We start from the raw sequence: 19,431 nt of genomic DNA, 5'->3' as shown, positions 1-19,431 counted from the left end.
CGGGAAATTGCAAAAGTCCTCAGCCCTCTGCCCTCCCCCGCGGTTTTCCCGTAATTCCCGCCCCTCGGCGCTCGCCCCGCAGCTGATTCATAGCCTGGGCGCGGGGCCGCCCCTGCACGTCCACACCGGCGTCCGCACCCGCGGCCCCGCGCCGCCCAGGACCCGGCCCGCGGAGCCCTCCGCCCGCCCGCGCGGGGTGAGTACCCCTGCCGCCCACCCCGCCCGCTCTCCTCCGCGCCCAGTGGCGGCCTTCCCTGCGCCCCGCCAGCTTTTCCCGCGGGCGGCCCCGGCGCGGCGCCCGGAGGGATCCGACAGCTTTGCAGCCCCTTCCCGGCGTCTGCCCGGCCGGACGCGGCTCGGCGATGGCCGCTTGCCTGCCCTGCCCCGCACCGCCTCTGCCCCGCGTTTGCTTGGGCTTGCGGGTCGACCTGCTCCGGGACGGTGCTCGGAGGGGTCCCCGCCTCTGGCCCGCCCGCCCGGCGCGTAACACTAAGAGTAATTCTTTCCAGAGCGCACGCTGCCGGCTCCACCGCGGCGTTTCTACCCCGCTGGAAGTTCGCGGCCCCGTCGCCCCGTCGCTTCTTTCTCAGTAGCCGGGGATGTTTATTGAGTTAAAATTCCCATGTAACCCACTTTTGCCTCTCTCCCAACACATCGCCAAGGGAGTTAATTGTCCCCACCGCCCCCGCGCCCCTTGAACTCCCCCCTAAACAGTCCCTCCTCTCCGCGCCGTCCGTGAAGTCCCTCCTCCTGGTCTGTGTTTACACCTGGAAGTGGGCGGCGCTCACACCAGCTGCGGCAAGGAGATCCCGGTGACGCGGTGCTGCGGGCAGACACCTGGCCGCCTCTGCCACGCGAGGGGAAGGAGCGCCGAGCTGGCAGGTTGAGCAGCGGGAGACTTGGAAATGCGAGCGCCCCACCCCCCACCCGCATAGAGGGGTTCAGGGACTTGTCAAAGACCCTCGAGCTGGCCTCAGTGGCTGCGAACACGCCTTGTAGCCCAGGGCTTTGCCCCTGACACCGTGAGTCCTTTCTTGACAGTCGTTGGCCTGTCCCTCATCAGGCCGTCCGTGCCTGCATGCATGTGTCTGCCTGCCTGCCCTGCGGTGGGAGGCTCGCCGTTGGGTGCCACTGACCAGGGCCACTTGGTGACTGACAGGCTCCACGGCTCGAAGACTGTGAATAAGCTTATTCTCCAGCTCAAGAGGAGTAAACGTGGGCGGGGGGGGGGGGTCCGATCGATGGGAGGGGAGTGTATTTGATTTGAGCTGGAAGGAAAGAAGCTTGAGGTATTATGCCCAAGTCTAACGCCGACTTCGGGACAGAGCTGGAGTTACTCATCTGGTCGGCCTCGGTTTCCTCCGTGCAGAATAATGGTGGTTCATACTTACTGTGGATCAGGCACTGTTCTAAGTACTTTACATAGGCCAGCTCATTTAAGCTTCTCCAGTGAGCTAGGCAGTAGTTTTGTCATTCTCCTTCTATCAGTGAGGATAAAAAAGTGAGGCCTAGAGAAGTTCAGTAACTTGTCCGTGGTCACACAGCGAAAGGTGATTGGCTTTGGAGTCTGGTTATAAGCACTATGTTGTGACCCCAACTCTAGAACCCTCTTTGGAGTGGTCCTGGGGGTGGTGCTTCATTACCGCCCTCCTTCGTCTCTCTCCTGGGCTGCTTGAAAATGCACTCAGACACCGGTGAGGCCGAAGGGCCCCAGACTGAAATGAGCCTCAGAATCAATCTTGGATCTTTTTAAAGCACTGGACTGTCACGTACCTATTTAGAATCTTCAGGTTATGCTGAGTTTGTGTTTGCCTTGGTAGCATTCAGAAGTCTTAGAAGCCAATACTGGCAGGGAGCTCACCACCTAATATTTGATTGCTGGACAAAGTTAATTCTCAGCTGTAACTTGCCTCCTGGTGACTTACATCATGGTCCCAGTTCTGCCTCTTGTTGTCCCAGCAAATGTGTCTGAGCGTTTTGTATCAAAGGCCAGCTTGACAGTGTCCAACAGGACTCGGGCCACATGAGGGAAAATGCTTCCTTACACACTGGCTCTCTCCTTCTACCCCTTTCTTTAACCTGAAAGACCAGGAACACCTACAGAGGGGTGTGGAGGTGTTCCAGACTCTCTGATGTTCCTTGTAACCCTTTTGTCCTGAAAAAGAAACCACATTAGGAAAACTATGGTTTTGAAAGAGAGATCAGTGGTAATATGCTTTCACAAGAGGAAGGAGTATGTTTTCCTTGTGGGAACTGGGCTGGGGCATTGTTGGCTCCAGTAGAAGGAAATCTGAGCGACTGTCATCTTGCTCACTTACAGGAACAGTAAGACCTGGCCCTCCTTTCCTTGGAGAGGGAAGCCCTCCTTGATTTAAAAAAAAAAAAAAAAAAAGTGAAACGGGAAAACATAAACAGAATATTCTCAGAAATATCTCTCCCTCCAAGCAGGCTTCTTTGTATTTACATAAAGCGAGCATCTCTTTCCCAGCAACCCTGTTACTGGCTTCACAGCCTTTCTTCCCTTCTCATTTTGGATCTACAGTTGGCCCTGGAGCAACGCGGGGGTTACGGGTGCCTAAAAATCTGTATGTAACTTTTGTCTCCCCCAAAACTTAACTACCAGTAGCCTACTGTTGACCAGAAGCCTTACTGATAACACAGTTTTGTTTTATATACGTATTATATACTCTGTGTTTACGATGAAGTAAGCTAGAGAAAGGGAGATGTTGTAAGAGCATCATAAGGAAGAGAAAATACACTTACAGTTCTGTATTGTATTTATTGAAAAAAATCCGTGTATAAGTGGACCTGTGCAGTTTAAACCTACGTTGTTCAAGGGTCAAGTGTACTGGTTTTTCAGCATTTATTTATTCCAGGTTGTCCGAATTTCATTTTTATGTTTTAAAAATAGTACAAATAATAACTGAATAAGTCCTCATTCAAAAAAATAGAGAAGCATATAAATGAAATGTAGAACTACCATGGTCACTCCTACTCCCACTCAGAAGAGGGAAGGGGAAGTTTGGTAAATACCATTCGGAGATTTTGTTTACTTTTCTATACATTTGCATAATATGCATTCATACATATTATCTTAATAGATGTAAATGAGATCTTACTATACATTGTGTAGCTTACTTTTTCATTTTCCGAGTCTTAGAGATTTTCCCGTGTTAGTACAAACCCTTTTGTTAAAGGCCACATGTTATTCTAAATTAGAAATATAATTTATCCATTTTTCCCTTATTAATGGACATTCGGATGGTTTAAAATTTGTCAGCATTAGCAACAGTGCTTCAGAAAACACTGTGCATTAATCTTTGTGTGTCAGCCCGAATATTCCTGTGAAATAGAGTTCTAGGGTCAAAGGGTTGGTCCATTTTTCTACTTGATAGATACAATCCTTCAAATCATAACACTGCCCCTATCCCAGGTACTAATTTAAAATCAGTGCATGAGAATCTGTTTCAGTCATCCTTCCTACCATCAGCTGTTATCTTTTTTTTTTTAATTTAAACTTTCAAATCTGGTAAATGAGTGAAACCCAATATGGCATTTTAATTTGCATTTTGCTGATTACTATTGCAATTTAATGTCTCTTAATGTTTATGGCTCATGTGTGTCTTCTGTGAATTACCTGTTCCTGTCTTTTGCTCGTTTTTCTATTGAGTTGCTTTTTCTGATTCCTGTTTATTGCAGAAGCTCTGTACCTATTCAGGTTCTTAATCCTTTGTCTGTTGTAGGTGATTTAAATATTTCTTCTAGTGTGATGCCCTTTTTTTTTTTCAACCAACTTTTTGTGGTAAAATACATAATATAAAATTTACCATGTTAATCATTTTTAAGTATACAGGTTGGTGTTGTTAAACACACTCATAGTGCTGTGCAGCCATTGCCGACATTCATCTCTAGAACTCTTTCCATCTTGCAAAACTGACACTCTGTGCCCATTCAGCAGGAACTCCCCATTCCCCCGGACCCCAGCCCCTGGCAACCAGCAATTCTACTTTCTGTGACTATGAATTTGGCTACCCCAGGTACCTCATATGAATGGAGGAATCATAGAGCACTTGTCTTTTTGTGACTGACTTATTTCACTTAGCACATTGTCTTCAAGACCATTCATGTTTAGCAGGTGTCAGAATTTTTTTCCTTTTTAAGAATGAGTAATATTCCATTGTATGCATATACCACATTTTGCTTATCCATTCATGATGCTTTTGTTTTTAACTATCTTTTGCTTCACAGACATTTTAAATATTTGTGTAATCAACTCTGCAATCTTATGATTTTTTAAAAAGATTTTATTTTTATTTTAGAGAGAGATCTAAAGTGAGCAGTGGGAGAGGCAAAGGGTGAGGGAGAGAATCTCAAGTCAGACGCTGCTCTGAGCTCCGAGGCCTACACAGAGCTCCATCTCACGACCCTGAGATCATGACCTAAGCCAAAACCAAGGGTCGGTCGCTTAACCAACTGAGCCACCCAGGTGCCCCTGCAATCTTAGGATTTTTGTGCTTCGTCTGGCTTAGGGAGATCTTTTTCACCTAAAAGTTATTTTAAAAATTATCTTATTTTCTTCTAATATGTTTATTATTTTGATATGTATAGTCAGCTCTTTACAATGCCAGATTTCTGTATGAAGTGAAAGGTAAGGATGTAACTTAATTTCTTTCCTAAGTTTTAGGCAGTTCACCTGACACCATTTCTTTAAGTATCTTGTCTTTTTTCCAACTCACTTGAAATTCTGTTTTTGTAGTAAACTAAATTCCTATTCATACAAGAGTCTATTTCAGGACTCTGTTCTGTTTCATTGATCGGTTTTGTCTCTTCTTAGGCCAGTACCACCCTGTATTAAATGCTACAGCTTTGTTTTTTTATCTAGTCATGTATATTTGTATTTTTTTTTCCAAAAAATTCTTTTGAAATGATTCTTATACATTTTCTCTTTTGTATAAACTTTACAAATAGCTTGTCAAGTCTTAAAAATCCTGTTGGAATTTTTGTTAGGATTTCTTGGGTTTCTAACTGTTAATGATTCTTTATGCCTTAAAGTCCATTGTGGTGAGAGGAAGCTGTGTGAGGTGGGAAAGCGCCATGCTTTGCGGAATGACTCCCCTGGCTTCAAGTTCTTGATTAACTATGTCAACCTAGGTCAAAGTTACTTTTAACCTTCTTAGCCTTCATTTCCTCATCTGTGTATGAGGATAATAACAGAATTTCTTCCATAAGACTCTTGTGAGGACTCAGTTAATAAATTCACGTAAATGGCATCGCAAAGGCCCTGGTAGACAGCGTCAGTTCGTGCTAGCCAGGGTCATTTTCATACTGACTTTCATATCTTACTCTGGCCTCTGCAGTGCACCTAATCATAGAAGGAACCAGTGGATCTTTCCATTGCGTATCAATAGGATCCTAGGAGACAAAGATATGTAATAGATATTGAATATAGTAATGCTTCTCACACTTCAGTGTGCCCGTGAAATCACCTAGGCATCTTGTTTAAGTGCAGACTTTTAGTCAGTAGATCAAAGGTGTGATCTCAGATTTTGCATTTCCAGCAGTCCTTGGGTGATGTCTTCATCCACACTTTGAGTATATAGTCTTTCACTGGTATTTAAAATCATGCTGCTAGTAATACCACTTCCTATTAGATTACATGTGGTCGACAGGACTTGTGAAGTGCTTTCTTTTAATATTACATGCTCAAGAACTAAACTATAGTTGTGTTGTTTTCTTCCTTCCTCCCTCCCTTCCTCTCCCTTCCCCTCCTCCCTTCTCCTCTTCCTCCTTCTTCTTTCAGAGGAAAGAGGGTTAGTGAGAGCACGAAATATGATACCAAGTTCTAGCCTTAGATCTGAAATCATTGAGGCAATTAATGATCTGGATTATTTAAAACTGTTGTTTTAAGACGAAGCCAGCCACATAAAATCTGTCCAGGTGGAGTGTCAAATCTAAAGTCAACTCAAAGAAAAGCCATAACTTCAAGTGTCTTACCACATAGAAAAATGTGAGCTGTAAGGCACACGTGGGAAAGTGTAAGATAAAAGAACTCTTGGAAAACATGGCATCAGGTCCTACTGTGTGAGAACACAGTGTGTGCCAGCTCTTGAGAAGCTGTAAATGAGCAGAAGCTACACTATTGTGTGTAAATGTTTCTCACCTCATGTGATCTCTTGCTCACCTCTTTCCACTCCCAGGTTTCCCGATGGGGGACTTCGAACAAGGTAGCTTCACATACCCGAGTATGCTGGTCTATCAGAAGGGAATGGCAGGATGTCTTTCTACCCAAGACAATGATTACTTCCTGTATTTGAAAATGCTTATTTGGTGGGGGAGCAGGGAGGCTGGGGAAGAGCAAAGGGAGAGGGAGAGGGAGGGAATCTTAAGCAGGCTCCACGCTTAGTGCAGAGCCTGATGGGGGTGGGGGGGGCTTGATCTTGGTGACCCTGAAATCATGACTGAGCTGAAACCAAGAGTTGGGTGCTTAGCTAACTGAGCCACCCAGGAGCCCCTGAAAATGCATTTTTAAAGTGCCTGTATTCTCTCAGAACCTGAGAGATCACATTTTTGTACAGAAACACATGATGTGCTCATAGGCTGATCCAGTACCTAAAAAATTCCAACTGTTTTTTAGGCCTATGGGTTGGATTTGAATCACAAAATACTGTCAGCTAGTTTAACCCCTTTTGGGGTATATGGTTTAAATATGAAAATAATGGGATTGCAACTACTTGCATTCATAAATATATGTAAAACGCACATTTTAAAGGATGCTTTATGTTGGAGAATTACATAACGTGAGAGAGTTAACCATAATTTCCCTCATCCTGCTCACCTCCCTTACCCCGTCCCAGCTCTAAATTTATAAAGTGTTCGTGGCTGGTTGTGTCTTTTGGGGCCCGTTTGGATCCTTTAAGTAGAAGACAACAAGGCAGAAACAGATGTGCAAGAGATCCGGGCAGAAAGCCTGGTGAGGGGCGAAGGGACGAGGGAGCAGGAGGAGGCAAACCCGATGCAAGGTGACAGGGAAGAGGGCTTCCACCTGCAACGCAGTTCTGAGAATGTTTTGCCCAAGTCAATGGGGAGACTTCGATCAAACATTGCCGATTAGGGGAGTCCCATGTTGGGCAGAAAAGGTTTGGTTTGATTGTTGGCTGAAAGCAGCCTGCAGGGACCGTGGGCTCAGGTGTGAATGTGCAGTGGATCCAAAGGTGCAGCAGGGGAAGCTGTCAGGTAGGTACGTTCCTGCGGCAGATCCTTCTAAAGAGAGTACTAAGTGGCACAGTTGCACGGTTGCACACCCCTGTCCCAGAGGTGTTTGTGTGCACACGCTGTTCTGCAACTTGATTTTTCACTCAGTATTTTTTAGATGCTCTTTCCAAGCAGCACATAGATCTGTTTCATCCTTTTGACCATTTCATAGTTTTCCTTTGTGGAAATGCGCCATAATTAAATTATCAGATTCTTTTTCACAGATATTTGGATTGTTTTCATTTTTCCTAAATATTAATAGTTCTATAATAGTGTTCTTTAAAATACATAATTTTCGTGTACAGACACACATATATAAGCATACTATGTATAAGACAAAATTCCAGAAATAGGATTTCTGGATCAAAGAGAATGCACCCTGAAATTTTAATAGGTATTGCCAAAATGACCTTGATAAAGTTGTGCTTTTTGACCATTAGTAAGTAACAATGCTTACTTCCTCAGGCTCTTACCAGTGCGAGGTGGTCAAACCTTTTTAGGCTTTGCCAATTGGACACCACACGGACACGCATGCAGACATGCAAACTACTATTATAATTTGCATTCATTTCATTATCAGTGATATTGCCTAGTTATTCCTTATTCCCTTTTGGTTGGTGGTATTTCCTTTTTTGTGAATTACATATTCAGATCATCTGCTGGTTTTTCTACAGGGTTGCTTGTCTGTTTTTGATTGATTTCTATCTAAGAACTTGTTTATTCTAGGGGATAGTAACACTTTGACATAAGTATTCAAACTACTGTTCCCAGTTTCTTGCTGGGCCAATTATAGCACTAAAACGTTTGGCAATGTTTGTTTAATCGTTGTACAATCTTTATTGCTTCTAGGTTTCATATCATGCTAAAACAGATTATACAAATATTCTAATAATTTTAATGATTCCTTTTCTTGCATTTATATCTTTGTTCATCTGAAATTTATTTTGTTGAAGGGAGTGAGGCAATAGCAATAATGATAAAAATTAACATTAATTGGATTTTCTATGTATAGGTTCTCATAATCTCATTTAATCCTCATGCCAATCCTATGAGGTAGGTTCTTTATTCTCATTTTACAGAAAAAGAAACTGAACTTAAATGGGTAAAGTACCTTGTCCATGGTGATACGATTATTTAGTGCCAGAGTAGTGATTTGACCCTCAGCCTTGACTATTACGGTTTCCTTTTCCCACGAATGTCCAGGTTATTGTTCCAGTAGGATTTGAGGGGAATAATCAGTCTCTTCTCTGGTGATTTAAAAATATTATCATTAGCCTATACTAAATTCCTATGTATTCTTTGGGTCCAGAATATTCCTCGGATCGAGGTTTTCTCTTCCTTCCTTTGGCTTCGCTGAGCACTTCAGAGACTAAGCTTGAACGCTAGCTAGAGTCCCAAGGTCCAGGAATCTTTAACTGAATACTGCTTAAGAAAAGAAAATCGGCTGTGTGTAAGCCAATTCAGCCTCATAAATAAGGGATGACCTTACAAAACTGGTAGAAACACTTACCCAGGTAGGTCTAGACAGAGGGGAAGGTGTGCGTGAAACTTTCTCTAGGAGGAAGGGGTGGTGGAATGGGAGTGAAGGCTTCCAGGTGATCCGTCCCTTTCAAGGGGGCCCCCCAAGACAAATAGCAGGGCTCATAAAAAAACGAAGAAAGATACATGGATCTGGGCAAGGTGGGGAACGTGCAGCCCTTCGTGCTGCCGCACAGAACTCTCTCACAGGGAGCACACACCCCAGCACACGTCCCGGGATGAACAACTTCTTTCTTTAAACTAGGATTTGCATATGACGTCACGAGGCACCTAGCCAATTCTGCCGCTTTTGGCAGCACACCCAAGTTCTTGGGAAGCAAGGCACTGGTCATGTTGCTCCTCAAGGGGATTATTTATGGTGAGGAAACTTCCCAGGAATAAAGATTTCAGTAATGACGGAACTAGAAGTTCTAGTGAAGAAGGGCAGGCTCCTACCCCTGGCGAAAGCTGTGTTTTGTTGGGCACGTAGTGTTTGTACCGAGGGACACTCGAAGGTGTCTTCATTCTGCACAGAGACGAGATTTGAATGAGAAGTTCTACAAAATGTGCGGGCACTTTTTCTTTTCTCCCCTCCCTTTTTCTCCCCAGAGAAGACATGTCAATGAAAGACTATGAATTAGGCAATATTTGGCAACAGAAAAAGTGGAAGGGCCTGAAAAGGAGTCTATTTAATAAAATTAAATTGAAAGCAAAGAAGAATGAATGTGAGAAAATTTGGTACAAATTTTTATTCATTTACAAGGTATTTACTGGGTAGCAACTATGTCCTGGGATGGTGATAGACAGTGGGGACTGAGATCCAGGCCTGTCCTCAAGCAGCTCGTAGTCTGGTTGGGAATGATGGAGATCTGAAAAATGGACATAAAGAACCAAGTTAGGCATAGGACTAAGAAGTGTGAGCGAGGGGGGAACATAGTTTTTGCCTTTCTAAATCCTGCCACTTCATCCTTCCCTGACTTCCTTTTCTTACTGGCCACAGCAGTGGCAGTGCTCCTCACGGACAGTTGTAGGGAGAGAGAGCCCTACGAGAGAAGGAGAGGGCACGGTGGCTTTGTCCTGTCCGAGGCCAAGTTGTGCAGGAAAAGCGGCCCCCACTTGGAGCCCCCAATGCCCCTGGGAGAACATGCCAGAGCCGCTGGCCACTCGGAAGGAGCTCACAGACCATGCCGCCCTCCACCCTGTCCTCCAGGTGATGCAGTAAGGCCTTGCTTCACCCCGAATGGCATGGATTTGCACAGGGCACAGGGTAACTAGAGGCAGATTTACAGGGGAAGGGAGGAGGGGGTCCACATGGGCCTTGTGATTAGTCTCCTGGGGCTTGGAAGCAGCTGGCTCAGAGCCCTGGGTGCCCGTGTTCTTCCTAAAGCATCAGGCTCTGGGGCATTAGGAGAACTGTTCATGTGGCATTTCCTAAAGGCTGACATGCATGTCTCCAGAATGTTCTTCCAGCTGCTGACTCTCATTCTGACTATAACCTCCTCAGATTCACAACCTGCCTCCGGTGTGGGAGGCAGTGGGGAAGGGCAGGACTTCCAGACAAGACTGTCCTGAGGCGTCTCAAGGACTCCCTGTGATCCCCAGACCATAGAAACAAGTCCTTTGTAAAGACTCCTGTTTCTCAATTTTGTTACATGACAACTTTTATTCTTTAATTTCTGGTGACCCTTAATTCATAGGTGGCTCCTAACTTTTAGTTTTAAGTTTCTCTGTCCCTATAAATTTGTTTAAAGTTTGTGACACGTAAGGTATTTGATTTACCTGAACTCCGAAATTTGAAAAACATTTTAAAATAAGTAGCCCTTTCCTACAGAGAATACGAGACCACCTACATCACTCCCTGAATCATCTACTTTTCAATTTATGGGACGAGATTTCCTTACAGAGTAGCACCTTGCGCTCCTCGGGCTAGGTCAGTGTTAGGATAGGATCCTTTCCCCGTAGACTAGGATGGGTCAGTCACACACTGAGAGTCACATGCTTCATGTTGGCCTTTTTCTTTCCCTTGCCTTGGGTTCTAAGCAGGAACGACTTTCTCTGAAATTCGTTTTCTCCTTGGCTTTGATATTTCCTTGTAATAGGAACCTATCTCAAGTTGTAAGTAGAGATTTTAGAGAGGTATGAATGACCTGTTTGCCAAAGACAGAAGTAGTGGAAAGCAGGCTGAAAGGCCCATGAGTACAAGCTGTCGTTTGCAGATGTTTGCTTCTGCGGGCAACTGGGCTCGGATGTAAGCAGATTTGACTGCTCTAGAATAATTAAACGGCTGGCTGTATTCTTTTTCTGCCTTCACTGCTGTTCCCAGTTAGTGGTGGGCAGTGAGAAGGGATGAACTGGTTCACCGAGTTCCTGTTTTTTGATGAAGGCCAGGTGGCTAGACAGGAGAAATGAACTCGGAACGGTTTCATTGCCTGTCAATGGAATGAGTCAGACTTTGAAGTAGAAAAGTGAAACTCAGGGCTTCCCTTGACTAACACACTTAGTATTAAATTAAGAATGAATTAGCCTCCTTGAGGTCAGCTACGTTCACTCTTTGTGCCCTCAGATTGTCCTGTGGTCGAAGGACCCGATGAATCAGTGAAGGTCTTTGACCTGCCATTTACAACCCTCCTCTAAATCGAGGAAAACCGGAAATTATTTTGAACAATGAAACACTGCCTGTCTCTTTAAATGGAATGTGCTGGGTTTTCATTGGTGAGATTTTAATGAGAGAGACAGGGAAGGGTGAAGATGACTCCTCTCTAAGTAATTAATTCAAATTTAGCTCTTCTGAAACCATGGTTCACTTTTTTATGTTTCACTTCTGTTTCTTTGCTTTACCTTTCTTTACTAACCTTTGTTTGGTTTGAGGAAATTGGTAGGCCACTTCTCTATTGCCACACGGCCTCCGTGGCACACAGCAGTGGGCATTCATGGCTCCCACATCTGGGATGGGCCTCTCTTAGCCAGCTGCTGGCTGACCTAGGCTGGCCCCGGGGCAGGGTGGGGGACAGCCATGGTGACTCAGTGCTGCCTCTCCTGTTGCTCCTTTTCCTCCTGGGTCCAGGAGGGTAGCCCAGAAATGCTCTTTTCATGCCAAAGGTGGAAACGCAAAAGAGCAGCAGAATTACACTGGGTCTTTTGAGGCCTAGGCTCCAAGAGGGCACACCATGGCTTCTGCCTCAGCAAGTCTCCTGGAGCAGGGAAATACACTCTTACTTTGGGCGGCAAGGGGAGACTCCAAACTCACATGACAAGAGGCATGGGTGGAGGAAGGAGAGAAGAATGGGAGCCCTTAATACCATCGTCTACCACAATGGGGTCAAAGACATCTGCTCAGAGCTAAAATTAAATAAAAATTTCCCACTGTATAATTTATCTTTTTCAGAAATCCAGAACGTATGGCTCTCTTTTCAGTCTTGCAGACAACATTCCTCTTGGCATCGCTGTCCTTGAGAACTTACCAGACTGAAGGTGAGTAGCGGGAAGAACAGGAAAGAAAAAAAATCACACAGAGAAAAAACACAAGGTAATTGGTGCTTTAGAGGAAAGTTGCCCAAGTCTTTTGTTTGGAAATTACTTGGAATTGGTGAGTAGCAATGGTTTCCTTAGTTTTGACTGTCTTGATAGCTCATTGTCTTGATAGTTCATTATAATAAAGCCACACCTTAACCCATTTCCTGGCCAGTGCCCTGGTCATCCGGGTTCTCCGGAACGGATCTAATCCCACAGAACTTCAGGGTAGATATGTCGAGAGTAGCATCTCCAGAGGAATTCCGTCCGCACCTTGCCATGTGGGGTTGGATATACCAGACCAGTGCTGGCCACTAGGTTAGAATGAGTTGTGAGGTCATTCAGTGACATTCATTGAGAAGCTATTCGCTGCAAGATAATATGCTAAGTACTGAAATGCTATTTATGGAAAAACAAATAGTGTTTGTCACTTAGCTACTCTCCCAGTGAGGGTATTTTTCAATAAATCAACTTTGTAAATAGTGTCAATAAGATGTTTATGATGACTTTGTATATTATGTGGAACCAGTTTGAAGGTACTCAGGCTTGAGTCTGTTGGTTTGTAAGGTTTGTGTTGCTTTCACCTGTGTTTAACAAAGCTTTACGTTTTCCTCATTCTGTGTTTATTCCTTGCTGAATTCCCTTTGTCACAGAGAGTGCAGGCATATGCTGGAGAAATTATTCACACCGTTCTGTTCCGTGGATTCATGAAAGTGATGTTTGCAGGAAATACCCATAGAAGTTTTCAATTTCCCTTAAAAATCTGTGAAAAGATATTTGGAAATGAAAAGGTGATTTTGTTCGGATAATAGCTCAGTTCTCTGCCTGGTATTCTTTAAGTCTGGGTCGATTTCTTTTAGGTTCAGGGCATATAACACAATGTTGCTTTTTTGGCTTCTTAAAATTCGTAGTTTGTTGATAATCTTCCCTAATCTGGAGCTGAAAGATGGGAATTAGGACTTCTCATTTGTCGTATGTATTCCCCTCACCCTGTCTGTTTTACTTGCTAAATGTGACATGGCTGGGCTGAGGGGGTCGTCTGTACCATAGGAAGGTTACATCCAGCCAGAGCCCCTGGTTCTCAGACAAACCCATGCCCCCAGTTCCAGGCTCTCCAGAAAATCTGAGGCATTTCATTCCAAGCTTTTGGCACAGCTCACTTCCCTACTGAAGTCTCATTATCTGATCCAATGACAATCGACTGTGTGCCTTCTATGTACGGGACACTCTGTTCTCAGAAGAAGTTCCAGTGAAGAATGGACCCTTTCAGCTTCTTTTATTTAGATCAGGCATTCATTACCTGTTTCTCTCCACCAATCTTTGTTTTTGCTTCCAGCTTTCTCAGCTAAGCATGCCTGCTTTGCCAAGTAATCCTGTCTTTGTCCCCACACCACCTGGATTTCTTGTCTCAATTTGTGCAGTGTCTGCCAAGCACCTGCTAAACCTCCACTCAAACGAGTGGGCCTCCCCCCTCCCCTGGTGACCCAGCCAGACTCAGGGCTGACACCTGGGTTCAGACGTCCTGGCTTCTCCTGACCCACGAGACAGAGCCCAGACTCACTTCCAACTAGCCCTGGGCTCATGTCTGCTTCAGTCAGAAATCGTGACTATAGCATTTGGTTTATTTTCTTCCATTCCCTTGTCTAAGTACATACAGAACAAGATGGAGATGGAAATATGTAGATTTTTTTTATAGAAGTTGAAAGTATACAATATATACTGGGAATATTTATACTGTATATATAGTTATTGAACTATATATAGTTTTAAGTATGCATGTTGTATATAGTGTAAATATATATACTGGGAAATTATACTATAATATGTAAATATAGGTAAAATATAAAAATGTATGCAGGTAAAGTATGTATTTTCAGTATGTATACTTTCATATATACTTTTAAAAACAATACAACATAGGATGAGGGTTTTTACCTTTGATCTTAAATGTTCTTTTAGAACTAACATTCTATTTAATGGCTGTGTGATGTCCCAACTTATAAATGAGCTTATTTTCTTAAGTAGCTTTGGGGGCCAGACAGAGAGCCTGGATGAGGAAAGTGGGAGGAGAGTCTGTGATTAAACCCCGGGCTGTCTGATCACCCACTCATCACTATAAAAAGAGAGCTGGGCCCAGGACCAAGAACCGTGGGTTCTAGTCTAGTTGTATGTGTTTGGGAAGGTCACTTCCCTTTTTTTAAACTCAGTTTCCTCATCTGAAAAATAAGAATTTGTGTGGTCCCTTAATCCCTCTGACTTTACCTTGACATTTCCCACTCTTTCCCAAGGAAGTCCTCAATTGCTTTTGACCAAATTATTTCTGACTGATGTCTTTCCCAACCACCTGAGTCACTCAACACTCACTGATAGCATACGTCAATAAAGAGTTCCTCTTTAACCTAAAGCATCACACAGTAGCTTTCTTGAGCTTCCAGAAATACAGTTGATACTGGTAGTTGACTCTTTCATTTAGCAAGCAGTCCCTGGATGTCTACACTGTGACAGGTGTGTTATTGGACTTGGTTTCACAGAGTTGAGTAAGACTTAGTCCCACACTTGTTTAGCTCACAGTCCTCGGGGAGAAACCCTGGACTAGGCTACTACAACACTCTGTGATCGGTGCTCAAACAAGGGCTGAGAAAAGCAGCCCTGAGGAGAAGAGAAGGCCAAGGAGGAGGAGAGGTGTTAGTGACCTGCTGCTTGTCGTGCTCTTGAGGACTTGTGGAGATCCTGGGTCCGTGTAACTTGAGGTCAGCATCTGCTGTGGGGAAGAGGTTGTGCCAAGTGCTGGGGACAAGAGTCCATTCAAAGATGTCTCTGCCTCAGCTTCTGCCCTCGAGGCAGTTTGCATCTAGAGTGGGAGACTGACAGCAACAAACTACTATCCGGACAAAATGGAATGAGGGCTAGGAGAGCCGGGATGATTTTGCAGGCTCCCCGCCTTCTCTGTGCGATTGGTGCCACAATTATTAAAAATATTTCCTGCTATTCTGTAAGGGATCTGCTATTTCACCTCCCTAAACCTCCTTTCAGTTAACTTACATCATAGGCTTGGAAGACACACCCAACTGACTGGTTTAAGGAGAGGATGAATAATGGCTGTTGCCTTTAACTAAAGAGTTGAGAAATTTTATAAACAAAGGAGAAAAAAAATCTCTAACCAAATAGTAATAGAAAGTGACCACCATGTTTTGGGCTTTGAGTGTCCAGAAATTCCAGCCTACTTCATTTAACTTTGTACAAATGGGGTCTGATAAATGATTCACTCTAACAAAGCTCATTAAGAATTGGGATGCCAAAAAAAAAAAAAAAAAAAAACCNAAAAAAAGACTCAAAATGCCAACTGGTTAAGTTTCAGTGGGAAATAAACCTGGAATAATAACTGGTGCCCAGCCTTTTGGTGCAAATTGACCCAAAAGACTAAATTATGCATTTTGAAGTATCATCACAGTGGGGTGAACCAGGGATCTTAGAAGAATATTTCTTGTAAAATCTAGCCTATATAGGGTTCTGAAAGTAATGCATGTTTCCTGAAGAACATTTACAAAATACAGAAAAGTATAAAAAAGCAAGTTAAAATCACAGCCTCGCCATCCAGAAATAATGAGTATTAACTTTATAGTTTTACTTCCCTTCATAACTTTCTTAAAAATAATGTAAGTACTTTAAAAAATATAAAATGGAATGCACAGTCTAGTGTGGTTTTTAAAAGTGTATGGGAAATGTTGAAAAAAACATAGGATTTAAACTTGGCAATGGAGAGAGAATGGAGCTGGAACGATGGTGTGTTCTCAATTTCTGTATCATTTGAACATTTTGATCATGATCACGTATATGTAAAACAACTTTTATTGAGGGGAAATTCACATAACATAAAATTCATCATTTTTTAATTAAAATGAACAAATCAGTGACATTTGGTACATTCAGAATATGCAACCAGCACCTCTGTGTAGTTCCAAAACATTTATCACCCCATAAGGAAACCCTGTAATCATGAAGCACTTACCCCCAGTTGCTCCCCTCGTGAGCCCCCAGCAATCACCAGTCTTCTTCATCTCTCTATGAATTTACCTATTCTGAGCCCCTGTGTCTCTCCAGCTGGGTTCCTTCCTTGAAGTAAGAACATTGTCACAATTATTTTATTTCACACTAAGTGCCTTGCTGGTCTCATGCACAGAGTTCTGTAAATTCTTGCCAGAGGTCTTTTAAGTTTAGTGCATTGAGATATAAGCAATCATGTCTAGAGATAGGGTATGCTCCCACTTTATAGTTATTTATTAAACTATGAAATATTGACTTTCAAGCAGAAAACTCATTTTTTATTTCCAGAAATATGAAGTTTATAGCCAAGAGTCCTCTTTATATAGACTTACTGACTGGAAATTTCTAAACCAGTTAGATTGTCCAATAAAGTATCCTTTTGTTTTGTTTTACTGTTTATAAATTGATTAGCTTGCTGTGTATTGTTGGGCAAGTCATTTCATTTATCTAGGCTTTACTTTCTTTATTTACCAAGTGATTTCTAAATTCCCTTGCAGACTTTCAAGATGTCTGATTCTAAGACGCACATGTGAGCATTATTTTTCAAAACTAAACAGTGGTGATATTGACCAGTTTATTATCTGTGACTTTTCAATTGTGTTCCTATTAAATGTTATTTCATATCTTGTTTTTGGTCTTTCAGTCTGGTCTGAACCTTTGCCGTGGGCCCCTGAGTCCCTGAAAGTTTCTATCAATTCTACACGTCAGTGTTTGCATTTACAATGGAGTGTTCACAACCTTGCTTATCATCAGGAATTAAAAATGGTTTTTCAGATAGAAATCAGTAGAATTAAAACATCTAATGTCATCTGGGTGGTAAGTTTTGGTTTTTTTTGCTCAACATTCTAAAAATCCTTTTCTGACACCATGATTTGTCTTTTATGACATCCACAAAAATCCCAATATGGAAACGTTTTAGCAACTCAAAGCAATTACATTTCTGTGTTTTTAGTTAAGAGGCTATGGGACCAAGTAACCTGACAGCTTTGGTTCAGTTAGTTTGGATGAGATGCATTAAAGAAATAGATCATTTCCTCATTTCTGCTGTATCCCCTAAGCAGGCTACTGGGCCTGTCCTTGAATCCCAGATTCCAAAAATCCATGAATATCAACCTTCTTTGTTCTCTTCCCTCTTTTTTCCCTGTCCACCAGACATTTTCTTAAATAAGATGTAATTGTTTGGCAACATTCCTCTTGCTAGTGTGGCTTCTTGTCTCTTTGCTCGTACCATGCTGAAATACAAGGAAAGATGAATCTAAGTACTCTTGTCCAGCAAAGAGGTTCTTCCTAGACCCGCCATGTTGGAGAGTAACTTAAGATGGCCTGTGTTGCTTCACTTGTGGCTTTTTCTATAGCAAATTAAATTATGAAAATCCTTCATTTCATAATCATTTTGCCTTTGAATTATTTGGGATAGATTTTTCACTTGTCTTGGTTCAAATCATGGTTGTGTCCACTTAGTGGGTACTTCTCCATCTCGTGCATTGAGACACTGTGGTGGTTTCTTTCAATTTCCCTTTTATGGTCTGGGGAATCTCAATAATCTACCCACACATCATGTTCATTATTATGGGATGTTGAAGGACAACACAGTGGAATGTTTTCTCATTGAAGGGGAACAGAGAATTTGCCTGGCGTGAAGGGAAACACAGCAATGTGTCACTGCTGGGATTCTCCATGTGCTCAGCCAAAGGCCACTCTTCTCTCAGGCACTGGAAGCGTGGGCACAGGGATTCAGAATGGTTGGTTCCTTTAGTAAAGTCTAAATGCCACTCCTTTGAAGCCTCCAGTTACTTTCCATATTCATGATTGCATTTGAGATCTGACTGAGAGGCCTAAAGTAGGTATAACTCTGACTCTGTCAATTTAGGATTGACACCAGGTCTACCATTCCACTTGGCCAAGAGTCGTTTCCCACAATGAGAGTTGGTCAGTGTTCTGATGTTAAGCAATAGCATTGCTCATGTACAGCTGCTCCCCTTCCACCATCAGCATGTCTGCCCACTGTTGGATCTCATACTCATCATTTTTGTATTTTCATATATATATATATATATATATGTGTATATATATATATATATGTATATATATATATATTTTTTTTTTTNAGAGAGAATCCCAAGGAGGCTACATGCCCAGTGTGGAGCCTGATGTGGGGCTTGATCTCATGCCCCTGAGATCATCACCTGAGCCGAAATCAAGAGTCAGACACTTAACCAGCTGAGCCACCCAGGTGCCCCCATATTTTTATATTTTTGATGGATGCACTCACTGGTTGATTTGGACCCAGAAAATATTGCACAAAGGTCATAATGAGGCTAGTTGTCCTAGAAAAAGAAATTTGAGAGAAATGCTGGAAGAATTCATAGAAAACTAGTACTTAATACCATTAGCAGAAGTAACGCTAACCATAGACGAAGTGGATCCCATTTTTTATTTTTCTAACAGGCAGTTGTTCATATCTTTTTTCACCTTTGATTCGTGCAAGAGTTCTTTTTTCAGGCTAGAGCAGCTTATGAAACCTGCTCTGTAACCTGCTAAGGCTCGAGATCTTGGAGACTAGAGTTTTGCCTTATCCGATGTATTGTCCCCATATCACCTGGCCAGCCTGACTGGGGAGAGGAGAAACCCAAGGCACAGAGGGGTGGGGTTGTGCTCCTCAAGGTCCCAGAGCCAGGGAGCCAGGACGGTATCCTCTTTCACCCCAGTGCCCAGACAGGGGCGATGGTCTCAGGCACGCCCGGGGTCATTGGTGGCCATGCCTCCCAGAACAGACAATACAACAAGCCCTTGTCTGACCTGCCCAGGCTAAAGTCAAGGAGAGACATGAGATCCCCCTGCAGTTAAGGGGAGGAAAGCCAGCGGAGGGGGACCGCTTGTGTGGAGAGCACAGGCTCCCTTTCGTAAGGCAGCTCCCCGAGATGCTGGCCGGACCGGACCGCGCTTCCACGCGTGCTGAGAAGGGGCCGCCTTCAGGCCTCCTGCCTCCGATGGTCGTGTGCCTAACCCAACTGCGGAGGAGCGTCCTGGTCCATGAGCCCGCAGCCCACCCGGACCTGGAGCCGCTTCCCAGACGCGCGGCCGCACGGAGGCCTCCTGGCAGCCCCA

The 19,431-nt window shown here is 43.5% G+C and overlaps 1 protein-coding gene across 2 annotated transcripts in view; it reads left to right on the top strand.

Moving 5' to 3' along the window:
• Positions 1–63: 63 nt before the first annotated feature.
• The window catches only part of OSMR (oncostatin M receptor), a 48,838-nt gene continuing 29,470 nt past the window's right edge, over positions 64–19,431 (top strand). For both annotated transcript variants that reach the window (XM_034656981.1, XM_034656980.1), the window contains exons 1-3: positions 64–196; positions 12,155–12,240; positions 16,967–17,139. In XM_034656981.1, the coding sequence (XP_034512872.1) occupies positions 12,168–12,240; positions 16,967–17,139 (246 nt within the window). In that variant the 5' untranslated portion in view covers positions 64–196; positions 12,155–12,167. The remainder of the gene's footprint in view (positions 197–12,154; positions 12,241–16,966; positions 17,140–19,431) is intronic.

This window comes from Ailuropoda melanoleuca, chromosome 3, assembly GCF_002007445.2.
Source record: "Ailuropoda melanoleuca isolate Jingjing chromosome 3, ASM200744v2, whole genome shotgun sequence".
NCBI classification, from domain to species: domain Eukaryota; kingdom Metazoa; phylum Chordata; class Mammalia; order Carnivora; family Ursidae; genus Ailuropoda; species Ailuropoda melanoleuca.
Note: the sequence above shows the minus strand (reverse complement) of the source record. Positions and strands in the feature narration are given on the sequence as shown.